This window comes from Ascidiella aspersa, chromosome 5 (genome assembly GCF_963924565.1).
Source record: "Ascidiella aspersa chromosome 5, kaAscAspe10.2, whole genome shotgun sequence".
In the NCBI taxonomy this organism is placed as follows: Eukaryota; Metazoa; Chordata; class Ascidiacea; order Phlebobranchia; family Ascidiidae; genus Ascidiella; species Ascidiella aspersa.
Genome location: NC_139451.1, coordinates 2151352 through 2169493, shown reverse-complemented (window position 1 = coordinate 2169493; position 18142 = coordinate 2151352). Strand labels below are relative to the sequence as shown.

General features: G+C 37.6%; 1 protein-coding gene across 1 annotated transcript; it reads left to right on the top strand.

Moving 5' to 3' along the window:
* The first annotated feature begins 2446 nt into the window (after positions 1-2446).
* On the top strand, positions 2447-17958 carry LOC146141458 (adhesion G-protein coupled receptor G2-like). Its single transcript, XM_083390131.1, has 13 exons — positions 2447-2530; positions 8932-9090; positions 9484-9581; positions 10063-10168; positions 10719-10922; positions 11797-11916; positions 12845-12973; positions 13448-13557; positions 14374-14581; positions 15036-15186; positions 15904-16070; positions 16434-16604; positions 17268-17958. Exons 1-13 carry the CDS (start codon positions 2447-2449, stop codon positions 17454-17456), a joined length of 1896 nt encoding a protein of 631 aa, XP_083246257.1. The 3' UTR covers positions 17457-17958.
* The last annotated feature ends 184 nt before the right edge of the window (positions 17959-18142 follow it).

Genomic DNA, 18142 nt, shown 5'->3' with positions numbered 1-18142 from the left:
AGTTCAGTATAATCTTTTAATTTAATTTGATTTTCCTATTGTAAATTGGATAGTCGCATTAAACAGTCGTGTTTATTTTGTTTCGCTCTGGAAACACCTTTGTATTATTTCGCTTTCAATATCAAGTTTCTTTTCTATTGCTTGTAAAGTTCCAACTATTATCGAACGTATTTCTGTGTACTTTATGTAAAAATTTTAAGATGATATTCTATACATATGTATTGTTTTCGCCTTTTGATGTTAATTGGAAATATTGGCTTACTTTTATTGTATTGCAACTGACATTAAAGGGGATATAATCCAAGACCATACACGTGAACATTGCTCACTGAATGAAATTGTATTCAATCCGTCGTTTAAAGAATAACCCATACCTGTGCTTTTGTGCTAAAATCTTTTTAAAACCTGAAAAACGCTTGAAGACTTTTCAAATCCGAAATTCTTTTCAGCCTAGGTGCGACCAGCTACTGCGGCGCAAGTCCACTAAAGTAAAGTTCGTAAACCCGAGAACAACATGCTCGGGCGCATTTATTTTTGGAAATGTTGTTTTCGCCTTTGTCTTTATATTGACACGTGTAAGCATAAGTTATTTAAACACATGAGTTACTTCGGACTGCCCTGTATACATACAGCCATGAATACATGATTATGTCAAGCAAAAATGTAGAAAAAGTCAGGCTGTGAAAGAAAGCCGATGAATTATTGTTTTTAGAACATTTGGTTAGGTGTACCACAAATGATTTTTTAATTGTTGGTGTGTTTCAAGGGTGGAATATTAACACAAATCTGAAAACTTGTTCAGGTAATTACAAAGTTGAAGTAACACAGTTAAACTTGAACTCTAGCTATTGGACCATGATGCTTAAAATTAAAGAATTTAACATTTAGTTCTGGCCGGCAAACAACGTAAGAAAAAACAATTTACAATTGATACAATGCCTGACAGCAACAGTACATTCATCAAACAACTTAAGGAAATCGTACGAACCTCAAAACACTGATTCCAAGCCACAGGCCCCTTGCATGTCTGCATTGTGGTGCCGATAAGCTTGGTTGAAGCATGGTCGACTTGTACCAGCCACTCCGATTATCGCAAACAATACTGGAACAACAATTTAATAAAATGTGAAACATGATAAATTTTGTTTTACAACAAATAATAGAACCTAAGTGTTTTTACCATTTGAAAAAATGCTTTACAGAACCTCAAAAGGCCTTTAAAGTTATATTTTAAGAAACATTTTAAGGTCTAAAATGATTAAATAATGTTTGCAGACTACCAAGAACACTTAAGTCTCACTCTTTTCAAATAAATTGACTTGGCTTAAGTTTTTTAACCATTTTGAAAAATAGGTTACAGAACGTCCAATGTATCTAAAGTCATGCTTTAAAACACTTTTTAGAGTTTAACTGTAAGATGAGTAAACTAATACATACAGACTACCAAGTACACTTAAGTCACTCTTTTCAAAGGACTTGACATTGCTCGGGTAATTTTAGCATTTTGAAAAACGTGCCAATGAAAAGTCACTGTGGAGGTCTACAAAGCCATCATGAAAATCACAAATTTGTTTCTATACTGGGTAATAAACATTATCATATATGCTCATGGCCCCATAAGACTGCCATGTGTCCCAAGGAGACACCTTAAAGTAGGGATTCTTAAACTGGGGTCCATGGACATTTGGGGCTACGTTAAGTAGTTTTAGGTGGTTTACGAAAGCCTATTTAAACCTTGAAGCATAAATTGAAAAATGGAATACCTTTTTCAAAATAAAGTTCTTTAATTGAAAACCTGTTTTTCCTTTTCACTGAAAACAGTAGGCTTCTTAAGTCTACTAGCGAAACAAATCAAATTCAACCAGTGGAAGCAATCCACGTTTTCGTCCAATATCGCAAACTTATAAAAAAGGCGAAAAATATGTACATGAACAACAAAGTGAAAATTGCTCATGAACAACAAAGTGAAATACCCCGCGTGATTTTATGCCACTATTGCATTACCAATATTGTATTGGGCAAAGTCGTGAAACATTGTTGAATCACAAAAACACAGTGTGCATAAGAAGGTGAAGCTAAAACTGGAGAGCTGTTGTTAAACTGAAATAAAGGGGTTTTGCCAAAACAAAAACTTTGCATTATTTTTAAAGCAAGCTCAAAATTCACACACTAAATTGGTAAAGCAAGACACTTGCAAGTTATGTTGTCAAATATAAACGGTTGAAATGCAGCCCAGTCCATTTCTGTTTCTACAAAGAGAATTGCTTTAACTTACCAAAGTTCACAGCTGACATTGTATGATGGAAGCTCTATTTTTGAAAACTTGAACGAAACAACAACACTTGTGCACATTTTTCAGTCTTTCCTAAGTTTTATTATTTTCTCTGTAAAGTGGCAACACATTTTCTTTCAACACTTTCAAGTGAATGCGAACGCCTTTGACTTCATGCCGAGCCCGTCAATTCAGCAGTTTACTGGCGAAAGTCGTTACCACCAGCAGCTTGTTGCAACTACAGTTTTAAACGCCACTGTTAGTTGCTGCTGTAATTCTTGTACCAGGAGATTTATCGCCAGAATGCTTACAAAAGTTACCCAACTATTACTTTCCAAAACCTTTTTAAAATTGCAATATAAATTGCGGTTCGCCTTGAAAATTGCCCGACAGGAAATTTAACATTCAAAAGCAGCCAACAACGATTTCCGAAGCAAAGCAAAGCAAAGCGGCTTTTCGGCGGCAATTTTTGCGTTCCCTCTCTCTCGCGCGCGCGCGTGTGTGTGCGACGGATGCGCGCGCCTCGTTTCGGTCGGCTCTGACCGTTTGTAAACCCGAATGCGCTTGCGAGATCGTCCGTCTCCGCGCCAAAACGAGCTCGGGAGGTGACTTGGCGGGCGAGCAACTGTTCATAATGGCCGCCCTAGTTATCGTTTCAGACATCAGTCGAGCAGAGCAACTAAAGCCTAGAACTTAAAATGCCTATTTCTTGCCATAAAAAGTACGTGAAAACATTATTTTTTGGCGAAACTAACACGAGCAAAAACACAGCAGCAACACAGAAATGGTTTTCAAACAAGCTTGTCTACAGCCAATAGTATCAACACAGCAAATACACAAACACGGCAGTACAAACATTAACAAAATATGTTTATTTTGATGGAATTGTAGGGACAGCGATAAAAAAAATAAAATAAAAATAATTCGCTTAACAACAGTTTTCACTATGGATGACCGATACGATTTTTTTTTTCCGAAGCGCTACACGATATTTTGAGCAAAAGTATCGCGATCACCCGATACCAAATAAAGTAACTACTGTGCTCGATTAAAGGCAGCAAAATAAGGAAGTTGAGATTTTGAAAAGATGATTTTTTCATGGCAAAACCCTTTGACATTTATAAAGTTCGGTTACCTTCAGTTGTTAACCTACAGCAACAAAAAGGGCAATACATAAATTAAACGTATACACTTGTTGCTGCCCGAACCCACATTAATTAATCTGCCCGCGCCCAAACAAAAACGTCCAAAAACACGAAAATAAATAACAGACGTTCGCGTTCGCAACTCGACATGGGAAATTAAAAAAATACAAATACCACACGAAAAAATACAGCTCTTCGATACATCTGTCAAACTCAGGGATAAACAAGTATATAATATAAATATCAAGTTTCGACTCATTTGTATTTTTTACCAATTGACACTTGCGTTGTGAGCGCGCAGGCACAACCGAGCGAAAACTGTCCGCTTTGCGACGTTCGGCGAAAAATCGAATTGCCGCCGAAGCGCAAAAGAAAAACGAAAAAATTTTTCACCAAACATCTGATATTTTACGTGTCTAACTGATGTACGAGTTTTGCGTTGCCAGCTCGAAAAACACTCGCGTTATGAGCGCGCATCGTATAGGCGCTCGAAAAGGCACGACCCGAACGCCGCGAAAAATGAAGAGCCCTGCGGCCGTCGGCGAAAAATCGAATTGCCGCCGAAGCGCAAAAGAAAAACGAAAATTTTTTTCGCCAAACATCTGATATTTTACGTGTCTAACTGATGTGCGAGTTTTGTTTTGCCAGGTCGAAAAACACTCGCGTTATGAGCGCGCATCGTAGTGGGCGCATGAAAAGGCGCGACCCGAACGCTGCGACAAAATGAAGAGCCCTGCGGCCGTCGGCGAAAAATCGAATTGCCGCCCAAGCGCAAAAGGAAAACGAAAATTTTTTTCGCCAAACATCTGATATTTTACGTGTCTAACTGATGTACGAGTTTTGCGTTGCCAGCTCGAAAAACACTCGCGTTATGAGCGCGCATCGTATAGGCGCTCGAAAAGGCACGACCCGAACGCCGCGAAAAATGAAGAGCCCTGCGGCCGTCGGCGAAAAATCGAATTGCCGCCGAAGCGCAAAAGAAAAACGAAAATTTTTTTCGCCAAACATCTGATATTTTACGTGTCTAACTGATGTGCGAGTTTTGTTTTGCCAGGTCGAAAAACACTCGCGTTATGAGCGCGCATCGTAGTGGGCGCATGAAAAGGCGCGACCCGAACGCTGCGACAAAATGAAGAGCCCTGCGGCCGTCGGCGAAAAATCGAATTGCCGCCCAAGCGCAAAAGGAAAACGAAAATTTTTTTCGCCAAACATCTGATATTTTACGTGTCTAACTGATGTGCGAGTTTTGTTTTGCCAGGTCGAAAAACACTCGCGTTATGAGCGCGCATCGTATAGGCGCTCGAAAAGGCACGACCCGAACGCCGCGAAAAATGAAGAGCCCTGCGGCCGTCGGCGAAAAATCGAATTGCCGCCCAAGCGCAAAAGGAAAACGAAAATTTTTTTCGCCAAACATCTGATATTTTACGTGTCTAACTGATGTGCGAGTTTTGTTTTGCCAGGTCGAAAAACACTCGCGTTATGAGCGCGCATCGTATAGGCGCTCGAAAAGGCACGACCCGAACGCCGCGAAAAATGAAGAGCCCTGCGGCCGTCGGCGAAAAATCGAATTGCCGCCGAAGCGCAAAAGGAAAACGAAAAATTTTTTCACCAAACATCTGATATTTTACGTGTCTAACTGATGTGCGAGTTTTGCGTTGCCAGCTCGAAAAACACTCGCGTTATGAGCGCGCATCGTATAGGCGCTCGAAAAGGCACGACCCGAACGCCGCGAAAAATGAAGAGCCCTGCGGCCGTCGGCGAAAAATCGAATTGCCGCCGAAGCGCAAAAGGAAAACGAAAAATTTTTTCACCAAACATCTGATATTTTACGTGTCTAACTGATGTGCGAATTTTGTTTTGCCAGCTCGAAAAACACTCGCGTTATGAGCGCGCATCGTAGTGGGCGCTTGAAAAGGCGCGACCCGAACGCTGCGAAAAATGCGCGAGTGCGCGAGTTTTTATACTAATTGGGATTGATTATTATTTCATTTAATCGTGTTTGTTTTTTCTGGTTCGGTCTATATTATAACAAGTTTTTTTTCTTTTACAAAACCGGCTATAAAAGCAAAGTTGTAGCACAGCAGTTTGACCTGAAACGTCACAGTGTCCTCGAAGTGGTGCGATGTCGGTATGTCGCAATGCTTTGAGCAAAGAAAAAGGCAAGCGGCGACGTTTCGGCGTGCCGTGCGTGCGTGCGCCAGTCGTGCTTTTTTCTCGTGATTTCGGCGCGCGCCTCGTTTCGGCGAGCCATTACCGAAAAATCACACGGGCAAAAATACAGCAGCAACGCAATAGGATATTGTTTTTCAAGCGAGCTTGCTTACCGCCAATAATATCAATGCTAAAATGAAAAAAACACGGCAATACGTTAACAAAATATTGCTTTTTTTACTTTTAAATGAGCAAAACGTTACGGCAGAAACACAACATTACCGACAAAATCAGCGCATTTTCATTGCGGAATTTGTTGCCTAAGCTTGCTGACGGCGGCTGTTTTTATGGTAACGCCCGATAATGTGTCGTTCAAATCGAAAAACTGATACCTATACTACAGTTTTTTTGGTATATATTTTTTACGTTTTCATAACTAGTGCCGAGATTTTGCGAAAAGAATTAGACATTTTTTTTTAAATTGTAGCTTTGGAAAGTTGCAGCCGCCATTTCTTTCGCTCGCTCGCCCAAAACCTTCAATACTAAAGCTGCCTTTTTCCTAAAACCATTGCGAGATATTCGCTTCTCTCTCGGCCCGCTGTGACGTCACAACCGCTCAGGTCAGACCTTTGCTTTCAGTGCTGGCTGTTTCTTCTCTTCAGCAACAAACTTTGCCCGTTGCTCCATTACATGCGCATCGAGCCTCCAACCTAGCAACGCTCTCTAACCACCCCACGCGGCCGCCTTGTTTCTTTTAACATATGACGCAGTTGGAGTGAACTTTCTTTCTAGCGGTGTCGCCTTCGCCATCGACTGACAAAACGACACCCCTTTTGTCTCGCTTCAAACTGCGCCCGTCTTTGCCTTGCTGCTCAAAGTCGTCGAAAAAAATTTCGCACCTCAACGCTCAATTTTCGCCGACTGCTCGCTGTCTTAGCAAGCCTCTCGATATCCGTCGCAATCGGACTCGACCCAACTTTAATTGGCCATATTTAGTTGAAAAGACTTTCGAAAACACGCAAACTTCCTTCGGGCCTTTGTTTTATTCGACAAAAACGATGCAAATGTCATTTTTTAAATCGTCGCAACCAGGCGTTCACAATCGGCAAGAAAACGAACGCCTTAAAAATGGTGAAAACAACAAAAAAGCATCGAAAAGTCCGTAAAACCACATCAAGTCAAAATAATCTTAAAACAAAAATCTTTAAAACGTCCGAAAAACAGATACGCGGCGCAAACTTCAACGAGGCTTGTTTTTTCAACAAAAACAGTAAATTTACAAGACTCGATCGAAAGCGAAAAGCGTCTGCCTAAGGTAAAGAGCCGCGCTCGCCTCTGGGATTTCCCCGCATCCGACACCCACCGGCAACATCGAAAAGTGAAAAAACACCGAGGAATAACAAGTTGCACGCGAGACATCTAGCGGCAGTCGCGCCGTGCTCTAACCGACGTTGCTTGCTTGCTGGCTGGCGATAACACCTGCGAACGAAAAGAAAAAACAATGGGCTTTTAGAAGTGAAAAATAAGTTGTTTACAGAAATTAACCAAGGCTTGAGAAAGCGTAACAAATCACTCGACATTGACTTGAGTCAATTTAAGTCAGAGAGTCCAATGGCTCCAACTTTTTTAAATTATATTGATACTGCGTATTTTGACCTTACTTCGATACCGCTTATTTTGTTTTTTTCCAATACCCGATATTTTAATTTTATTGCGATTTCCTATTTTTCGCTTCACTTTGATACCCAAAATTGCAATCTTGTTTTAGATACGCGATATTTTATTTTATTTTTCGATATTCATTTTTTTTATTCCAATACCAGATTTTTCAATTTAATTCCGATATCTGAAACTTTTTTCTCCGAAACACCATATTTCAACTTTTATGTTTAAAAGTTTTACTTGGCAAATTTTTAATTATTTCGATATCTGATATTTAGATATTTTGGTTTTAACCCGATATTAACTTTAAATGCACGAACATCCCTAGCAAGCATATGGTGTTTCCTCAATTGTAGTTTGTTTATTTATATTCTTCTCGTGTGAAAAGATTCCTTTCGTTTCTTTTTTTTTCAGGCCGCTCGATATATGCTCGAGCATATAGCGTTTCCACCAAACCGTTGTGCCTTGCGCCGCCACCTACCTCAGCAAGTGTTCTTAAAAACGTGAGTTTTTTAGGGTTTTTTCAAAACGTGAGGTTTTTTTGAACGTAGGATTTAAAAAAAAATTTTTTTTCTCAAAAAAAGTCAGTTTTTTTGTTACGTTATTTAAAACGGGAGTTTTTGTTTTGTTTGTCAAAACGTGATTTTTTTTCAAAACATGAGTTTTTGTTACGTTTTTTAAAACGTGAGTTTTTTCAGTATTTCGTCCACCGTTAAGTTTAGAACGCGAGCTTTTCTTTTCAGTTTTAAAAATCTTTGTTGAGAATAAGGTTATCAGGTGGGACTGTATATATACCAATTGTCTGGAGATGTGTTCCTTTCATAAAGCTGAATAAATATGAGCCATGTCTCTGTATTACTTGCGCAATTTTGTCAAGTTTTTGAGAAATGTTACTCAAAACCAATCTCAATTAATTCAAGCATGGAAAGTGCTGCAGTCGGCGATCCAAGAAAATCAAATAGTGTCTTAATTAAAGGTAGAGGCATAATATCGGATCGGAGCAGATACCCGATACCAAGTCGTAGTATCGGTACTCGTCCGATACTAGAGTGGTATCGGTGCCGATCCGATGCCAACTTATTATGGGAATATAAGTTATTAGTCGTAAACCAAGGCTGCAATTTTTACCGAGAAATTCAAGTTTATAGAAAATTTTCACGTCAACAACTGGAGGTTTTTTAACGTTAAATTACTTGACGCAAAATCATCTTTTTTAAAACCTTAAAAAGTCACCTTCGATGAAGTAGGAATAAAATGTCAAGTATCGGACGACTTTAGAAGTGACCGATTAGATGATTTACCATTAACCTAAAATTTAAACAAATATTTACTAAAAACTTTAATTTCTAAAACTTTTCCATAAAAAGTTGTATTTTATTCACTACTGCTTTACACACAAAATAGTGAAAAAATTTATACTTTTTACCATGTTCAAAATGTTAAAATATTTCTTCAAATGTTGTTTCAATTAAAACTTTGTTCCAATCACTTAATAATTGACCCAATTTTTTTGAAAAAAATTTAATCACTAAGTCACGCAAACCTTTTCACACCTAAAAAACTTCAATGTTAAAAAACACTTTTTTAACTTAATTTAAAACTTTTGTGAACTATATTTTTACTTCAAACTTTAACTCGAGTGATCAACTAACTTTATATGAAAAAAATATTATCGCCACCAATGTGTTCACACCGCTTCAGGTAACGACCACAGGCGGCGCCGCAAACGTCACAAGCAAACAGGTCGACGTCACAATCGCCAAGTTGTTCACTGTGACGTCAAACTCGACTAACGTGACGCAAGCGGACAGCAGCCGAACACTACAAGTTCTCGACTATTACACAAAAGCAACCGTGAAGGTTTGTGTAATGTACAGGGTTGTAAATAAGTCATTTTGAAATGACTCAAGTCCAAGTCAAGTCTTTGGATAAAAAGAAGTCAAGTCAAAAAATAAAATTTGCAAACATCTCCTATCCTGAGGCAAAACTTAAAATAAAAAACAAAGCGCAACATACAGCAATCAAATTGTTTTTTACTAGAACGTTACTAGAACGTACGTATAACATCAAAGCTCTTGTGACCTAATTTTCTTCACTGAAAATTTTGTAAGGTCCCTCTCTGATAAAAATCAGTGTTTATGTCATCTTCATTTGCAAAACAGCTCATTGCTTTTTCTCGCTGAACAACAAAGTAACTTACTTTTATGAGATGTACCTAAGTGGGATTCGAACCGCCAACCCTTGTTCTTTCAGATTCCCGCTTCCACCCTGTACAATACGATCGCAGTCGTTAGCGTTATATCGGGAACCTTGACGTCACAGAATGACACGTCACAACAAACAAAAGCAACGTGAGTCCGTGATGTAAAGCGTTTTTAAGTGTCTAGCATAACTTAAAATTTAAATTACAAATCATGAAGGTATTTATTGATTTTATATATTTGACTACCTAACCTATCCTATCCACGTTAAATACAATTATGTGAGAATAATAAACTTAATAATCCGGTAGAAGCGTTTTTACCGTTGCTTTCTGGCATTGTGTCAATTATAAAATTGTTCGGCCATATTTTTTAAAATAAATGTTTTAATAAAGTTTCGATAACCTAAACCGGAAATATTAATAAGGGAAATGATTATCGACAAATTAGCCTGCGATTGCTTTCGGTGTTCTATGGTCGGACATGTGTTTATAGAAAACTTTTTTAAAACGAGAAGAGAGTTCAAAAGCTATATGTTTCATCAACTTCAACACCAATGACGCCTTTATTGCGTCATAATGACCATTACGTCACAGCCGCGTCAGAACACCTCCATTTTTCGTGATTTTAGGGAGACGGCGAAACTACGCAATGTGATCAGAAGTTTCTCGAAAAAGGTGACTTTGCCTCCGAACCAACACAGCCTGACCTTGACCACCAAGGATACAAAACTGCAGGTGAGGTAAACCCTAATACACACAGACATACCGACACACAAACACACAGAAATACACGAGGTACCCGAGTACGTACAGATACATAGACACAAAGACATACACAGAGATACTTACCCTACACATAGACGTACAAGCAGGCACACAGACATACACATCCATTAATACAGTGATTTTCAATCGGGTGTATTGTACATACCAGGGTGTCCCAGAATTTTTAAAGGGTGCGCCACATTAAAAGGCAGTACTGGGGTGTACGAGATACCGCATTGCAACAAGCTTATAATCAGGCATCATAATAAATAAACAGGTACAAACAAAAGCGGACACACGAGCAGGACATTTAAAGATCATTGTTTTCACAAAGGCCGTTATATAACTATGATAAAAACAAACGGCTTCCAAAACTTTTGTCCGAAAACTTTTGTGCTTGGTTGAGCACAGTAATGACGTCATTTGGTATCGCAATGAGTCGCGATACTTGTCATCCAAACTATCGGTTATCGGTATCGGAATAAATTATCGGTTATCGGTAATCTCTTATGTTCAACAGATCTCAATTCCTAAGAACATCACAGTGGGCGGGGTCACGACCTTTCAACCGGTGACCTTTCAATCCGAGGCCAAGGGTAAAAGTGTTCCGGTGAACGCAACCATTCCAGGGAGTGTTTTCGAAGGTTTGCCGAAAAACGTCAGGATTTCGTTCGTCCTTTTCTACGACAAGAACCTCTACCCGACCAAACAACACGTGACCGATGTAAGCAGGGGGCGAAATTATCACTTTAACACATGCACAAAGGTCGAAACAAAATAAATCTAGGTGTTTCGGAGGTTGTAGGTTAAAATATATTATTTAGTGAGTTTTTTTAGGTTTTTTTGGGATAAATTCAAAAACATCTTGCATTTTAACAAGTATTAATATCAACATTTTGTTGCTCACAGAATTCAAATTAATATGTTATCTAATTTTGTGGTTTGGGCTAAATTATTACATTCTTAAATTTCCACAGGGAATAAAATAATGAATTACGCAAACTTACCACAAAAAAATTAATAAAAAAAAATTTGAACAATTTTTTCAACCCCCCCCCAAAAAAAAATCTAGATGTTTTGGAGATTTAACGTCGTTAAACTATGCTGGTTCTTGGGCTTTTGAGACTTGTTAGACAAATTTTGAAAATTATTTTTTTTTCCTTCTATAAGTTGCTTGGTTTGTGTAATTTGGAAGAAAATGAATTTCCATAGGGCTAAAATAATTAATTAGGCACAAAGGTCGAAATTAAGCGGTTCATAGGCGAAGTTATCACTTTATATTAAGCACAGAAATTGAAATGAAATAAATCTAGGTTTGTGTTTTTTTTTGTTGAAACTTATATATTCTCGTATTTCCGCAAGGGTTAAAATTAATGAGTTATTCGATTTTTGTGTTTCAGGGAAATTAATAAATTTTTGGAAATTAGTGATTTTACTAATATTGTCTTAAATTGTTAGTAATAGTCGTATGTGATACTTGCAAGGTTGAAATAGATAAGTTTCTGTAACTTTAGAAAATACGCTACCAGAGATGCTTTTTCAAATAATATAATGCCTGGTAACAACAGTTTATCAAAAACAACTTTAACTTTGTTCAGATTATCATGATAACTCTCGGGAACTTTACGAATCTTCCAAACAAAAAAGACGTGATAACCTCCTTCAATGTGAGCAAGTCCAACCCGGACGGAGAAATCATAAGCAAAGACTCAACCAAGGTAGCTTCAAATTCTGTGACGTCACTACTGCATGACGTTACCATATGTGGCATCATTACTATCGCAAGTTTTGTAAACGACCTGACTTGGCTTAAGTCCATATTTTCAAGAGACTTGAGAGTCACTTAAGTTAAGTCATTTAACACAGGAACGGTAAGTCAATTCGAATGATTTAAAAAATTTAAGTGCACTTAAGTCCCGAATTTCAAATGATAAGAATTCACTTAAGTGCACTCAAATTCCTGCTTTCAAATTACTTGACTAAACTTAAGTGCACTTAAATCTATATATTCAAATTACTTGACTAAACTTAAGTGCACTTAAATCTATATATTCAAATTACTTGACTAAACTTAAGTGCACTTAAATCTATATATTCAAATTACTTGACTACACTTAAGTGCACTTAAATCTATATATTCAAATGACTTGACTAAACTTAAGTGCACTTAAATCTATATATTCAAATTACTTGACTAAACTTAAGTGCACTTAAATCTATATATTCAAATGACTTGACTACACTTAAGTGCACTTAAATCTATATATTCAAATTACTTGACTACACTTAAGTGCACTTAAATCTATATATTCGAAAGACTTGACTTGACAAGTAGTTTGACCAAAATGACTAAAATTAATGTGAATCTCAAAAAAAATCGACCAATTCCAAAATAAGCAATTTTCTTTACTTTGACCTGACGAAGCACGCTTGTGTGAAAGCTTGTCGAGATTGTGTTAAAATTTATCGCTAAAGACTGCCTGATTTCCACTACTTGATGTGTACAATATGTTATAGGAGAACCTATTAATGAGATAACAAGCGAAATAAATTTATGATCACTACTTGTTCTGCCAATGGTTTCAGATACAGTAAAATAATTAAAAAAGGTTCCATAAAAATTGACGGAGATGTTTTTGTTTTCAGCGAAATTTCACAATCCATTACTGCACGATTTGGAACGAAAAACTGGCTGAGTTTGAACGAATTCGATCGGCCAGCATCGGCGCCAAAGAGTGTCCTTCTAACATGCTGGGGAGCTTTTCAACATTGTTTGTAAGTCTGTCTTATTTTTGTGGCACAACAGCTGGAGGTTTAACGTAAGCCGTAGAACAAATATCAAAGCCCATACAGACGTAGGTAGCATTTTTGCTGGGTAGCTTCTCAACATTGTTTGTAAGTCTGTCACATTTTTGTTATATGACAAATATGTAGTAAGCAGTAGGAATATTAAAGCCCCTACAGACGTAGGTAGCATTTCAAACGTTTTAAATAAATCTTAAGATAATGGTTAATGGTTGTAGTTAGACGTAGAATGAATATGAAAACCCGTACAAAAGTACGTAGCATTTTTGAAACGTTTCGAATATATTTGATGCTCATTCTACGTCTAACTACAACCTCCAGTCATCATCTTAGGATTTATTCCGAAGATTTACAAAATGCCTCCCACTTCTGTATGGGCTTCGACATTGATCCTCCAATTCATTCTTTACCATTGTTACGTTTCAATTGTTCGACTGTTGACAGCGTTCCGAGGTCCTTCCATCTGCGGGAGCGCTCACAATTTTCACCTATATCGGACTTGGCATTTCTACAGTTGGACTCCTGATAACTTTCTGTGTCTATGTCTGTGTACCGTAAGTTTTATTTTAACCTGTGTTTGCCAAGCAAAAAAATGGGTCCAGAAATTGGGGCAAGGCATTTTTTTAAACCAGGAAAAAAATTGGGTGAAATAATTTGGTCATGGTGTTTTTTGGGCTCGGGAAAAATGGGCTCAAGGCTTTTATTTGGTCTAGGCCAGGAAAACAATGGGTAAAAACATGGTTTTAAGGCATTAATTGGTTCCAGAAAAAAAAAAGTCAAAAAATGGTTAAGGATGGCCGATATGAGCAGAACCTGACTGAGTTTTAGCGCAATACCCAAGAGAGCAAAACCAAACTGACTTAAAAGTAGCAAAACTAGATTAATAAGTATAGCAAACGTAATAATAACTACATCGTTCGTGACGTAACAGTGCATGACAATTGAAGGTGTGGCATGCCTGTGATCGACTGATTTGGTAATGCTCATAAATGCTACAAAACAAATTATTAAGAGTAAAATATTTATATATTTTATGAGGGGCATGGCCCCTGTGGCCCCCTGGCTACGCCTATGCCTGATTACCCTATTAAGAATTGGACAAATACAGCCATTTACAAAAATTACCACCTAAGCCGGACGAAAGGGTCAAATAGAAAGCAAACCATGTGCCCTTTCGCACAACCGTGCTTTATCAGGTCAAAGTAGAAAATCATGTGGAAAGTAGCCAAGTTATTTACTTTGGCCTAATAACGCGAAAGTTTGTCAAGAATTCGATACAATTTGCTTTATATACTGCCAACTGATTACCATCTTCAGACTTAGACAAATAGGACAATTTGCAAAGATTAACACCTAACATTCTTCCACAGAGAGCTTCGAAGCCGCCAGCCTACCCTCTACCTAGCAAACACGTGCGTCGCGTTGCTAGCAGTTAACCTTACCTTTTTGTTCGGGGTCACCAATGTGGGCCACACATCTCTCTGTTACTTCAACACAGTAGTTCTCCACTATTTCCTGCTGGTTGCGTGGTGCTGGATGGCTGCAAATGGACTCAACATGTACCGCGTGCTCGTCAAGGTGAGGTCAAGGTCGTTTATCTGATAAGAGTTAGCAAAGCACCTTTATAAGTTCACCACAAAGACTTAAAGAAAGCTGTAAAATTATTGCTTAGGTACACTATGCACGGATCTGTAATGTAGCTTGATAATTACTGCCAAAGCCAAAAAGGTCGATATCTAACAGATTAAGTAAAGGAGATATTTAGTTTTAATTTTTCACACAAGCATTAGCGGAGCAGTGTTCTAACCTGCTGCCAATTTGTCTTCGATTAAACGTTATTTTTATATTTCTAAACAAGATAGCTTGCCCTTAAAATATAATTCATAGAAATTATAATTGAAAATATAATTCAATCCAATTAAGAGACGAAAATGCCTTTTTTGCGAAATATATATCTCTGCACAATGCATGAAAAATGACATAATTTAATAACGACAGAAAGCCTAGATAACACTTAATTTTCTCGCTTAAGGTCCTAGGTGCCTCGTCGCCTTCAACTGGCAAATACGCGGCTTTATTCTCATACGGGGTCCCATTCGTAATAGTGGCGTTCAGTGCTGGGGTTACTATCTTCTACATGGACCCCAGAGACCAACAACCGGGGATTCTGCCCGACGAGCGAAGTAAGTTTTAAGCAAGTCGAAACAAATTGACTGAGAGTAAGTTCTTTTTTATTTTTAATATTAAATGTCAATGTTTCAGTTGAGGTTAAAGGGGCAATACTTTTTTTAATCATTTCTTTGCAACCTCAGCCTACATAAAAATATGTTGTTGTTATTAGGCATAGTATGTACTGAAAATAAGTTTTTCATTTCTTGTTAATGACTTTTAGATCTGTTCACATAGAATAACGCGTTTTATATTGGGGCCTTGTTTACAACATTCAATGTAAGTTTTCTTGGCGTTTCGAAAAGAAGTCAAATTAGCATTGTTTTTAATTAATAAGCGCAACGGTAAATTACTTTTTTATCGGTAATGACTTTTAACTTTTTTTTTTCTTTTGCGTTTTGAAAATAAAAAAAATTCCAGTCGAGATATTTTTTTCGCGTAGAATAATATAAATTTCTAATGGTATCATTTGCTAAGAAAATTCGAAACATTTTTGCCACAAAATACAAAATGTTTTTTTTTTTTTTTTTTTTTTAAATACAAAAATGTCCTATCAATGGTAATAACTATTTGGGTAAGTTCCATTTTCAGATTATGTGTTCTGTTGCACACAGCTCCAAATACTCATTTAAAGCCCTGGAACTAATTTTTTTTTTGTATTTTGGGGCGTCTTATGTTCGTGTATTAGGGCATTTGTTTGACAAACTACTAACTTTGATTGTTCGTTGCAGACGAGTTATTCTACGTTTCCGGCTACAAAGCTTCCAACATCTGCTGGTTGGCTGTTGGCAAGCACGTCTTCAACTTTGCCTTCTTGCTTCCAATGGTGCTTCTGGCCCTCACCAACGCCGTATTCTGCATCACTATCACGGTTCATCTCACATGCAAACGAAGAACTGTAAGTAATTATCGGTGCTGTAATGACTTGGGTACACTTGGGCACTGTTTTTACGTGACTTGACTTAAACTAGGGACATTTAAATGACTGTTTTTAGATGACTTAAGTGCATTTACGTCACTGTTGGTGAATGGCTTGACTTGATTAAGCGCACTTAAGTCGTAGTTTATAAATGAGTTGACTTGACTCAAGCGAACTAAAGTCGCAAGACTTAAGTCATTTCAAAATGACTTGTTTGAAACACGGTACCTCTGCTCTGGCTCAAGTTGTGTGAAACTCCCCTTTTCACAATAAAAAGGAATTTAATTTGAAGCACAACGATAAATAACTGTGTTAATAGAAGCAAACTTTCACCTTGTTTAGGTTCAATCAACCAAAGCGGATCGCACCACGTCACAAGACTTGATTGTCGTCGTCACGCTGGTGCTTATGATGGGACTGACGTGGGTGTTTGGATTTCTGATGCTCTTTTCCGAGAATGTTTATTACATCGAAATAATGGCTTGGCTATTCACGATCTTCAATTCTCTACAAGTAAGCCTGAAAAAAGTTTTTATTTTATTCAAGTACCAAAATTCGACCACCTGTTCGGGCAATATGCAAATAGTTTTTTCATATTATTGAACTCTTGACGTTATTTGTGATCCAATGCAGCGATTTTGCATTGAAAAGCAAATTATTAAAAAATATTAGGTTAACAACTGAAGGTAACTAAACTACTTAACAATAAAGAAAATTTTTGCCTCTCAATTAGAAAAAAAGGATTTATCATGTTTGTACAATTTTTGCAATTCGAGCTGCAACTACCCGTAATATTAATACAAAATACTAGTTTAACGGAAAAATACACACACATATGTGTTGAGTAACCTTCATCCGACTTTCTGAAACTGCTTTTTGACCCACTTTTACAACTAACGTATCACTAGTACACCCGAAACCATTACAATTTCACCGAAGCTGTCGATCACTGATGCAAGCAAGGCAGGCTAGAAAAACAACTAGCCCGCAGTGAGGTTCGAACTAACGACCTCCGGCCATACCATAACCGTCGCTTTACCCGCTGAGTTAAATGTACGATACACACACACATGTCTTTAACAACTGTGATCTAGGCCCTTCAGTCCCCGCATTTTGACCAACGATTAGGGCTTAAGTATCAATAGTTTAACGCTAAAAACTCTTGTAATTGCACAGGGACTCTCCATGTTTATCATGAACTGCCTTCGCCAACCGAATATCAGAAAGTTGTGGCTCCACCCTCTCCTAAAGAAGATAAGTTGTGGCAAATACGACCAGTTGGGATCTCGGGTCAACAACTTGTCGTCTTCAAACCCCCAGTACTTATCCACTACAACCTCAACATTGCCAAGAAAAAAATCCTAGACGTAAACCTGATTACAACGAACGTTTTGTTGGACTGGCGAATAACTTTTCGTAAACTGGTTAGTTGTATTACCAATCAACAACCAACATTTAGTCAACTGGACGGTCTTTTTAATCAATACACAACCAATTCTCGTCTTAAAAAAACAACTTGTTACAACCAACGTTTTGCAAACTGGTCAAATTGAACAATTTTTAATCAAGTTTTTGTAACTGGTTAACTGAATAAAAAACACGTTTTTATAACAAACTTTCTGCAAACTGGTCGTATTAGCCAACGCTATGACGCAATTTATATAATTGGACAACTGAATTGGAAAGCCGATTCTGTTTTTCGATGAATTAGGGGTTGCCCGATAGTTGTATTTTTTCGATGATGTTACGTGAAAACAATACGTAAAGTGGGTCAAAAAGTACCACCGTCTAAAGCGATATCTTTTCGATTTTTCACCGCTTTATATAACGACAGCTATCAGTCTGGTCTAATTTAATTAAAATCTCTTTGCACCCAAATAGCGTTTTTTTAATTAATTTTGTTTTGCTGATTCGAAAAACCAATGTCGTCTAAAGTATTAAAAGAGATGTTGTTTGATATTTTTTATTTGTGCAATACGAGTACTGTAAATGCATTGCGCCATGAATTACTGAAATCTACCGCTAAGAGCTTTTGATCGTTTATTTTGGTT

Excerpts from the sequence above, each read along its gene's own strand:
- LOC146141458 (XM_083390131.1), top strand. The coding sequence starts at position 2,447 with ATGCCGAGCCCGTCAATTCAGCAGTTTACTGGCGAAAGTCGTTACCAC. Across the intron at positions 10,923-11,796 it reads CCAAACAACACGTGACCGAT|ATTATCATGATAACTCTCGG; the intron begins GTAAGCAGGGGG and ends AACTTTGTTCAG. Across the intron at positions 15,187-15,903 it reads GATTCTGCCCGACGAGCGAA|ACGAGTTATTCTACGTTTCC; the intron begins GTAAGTTTTAAG and ends TGTTCGTTGCAG.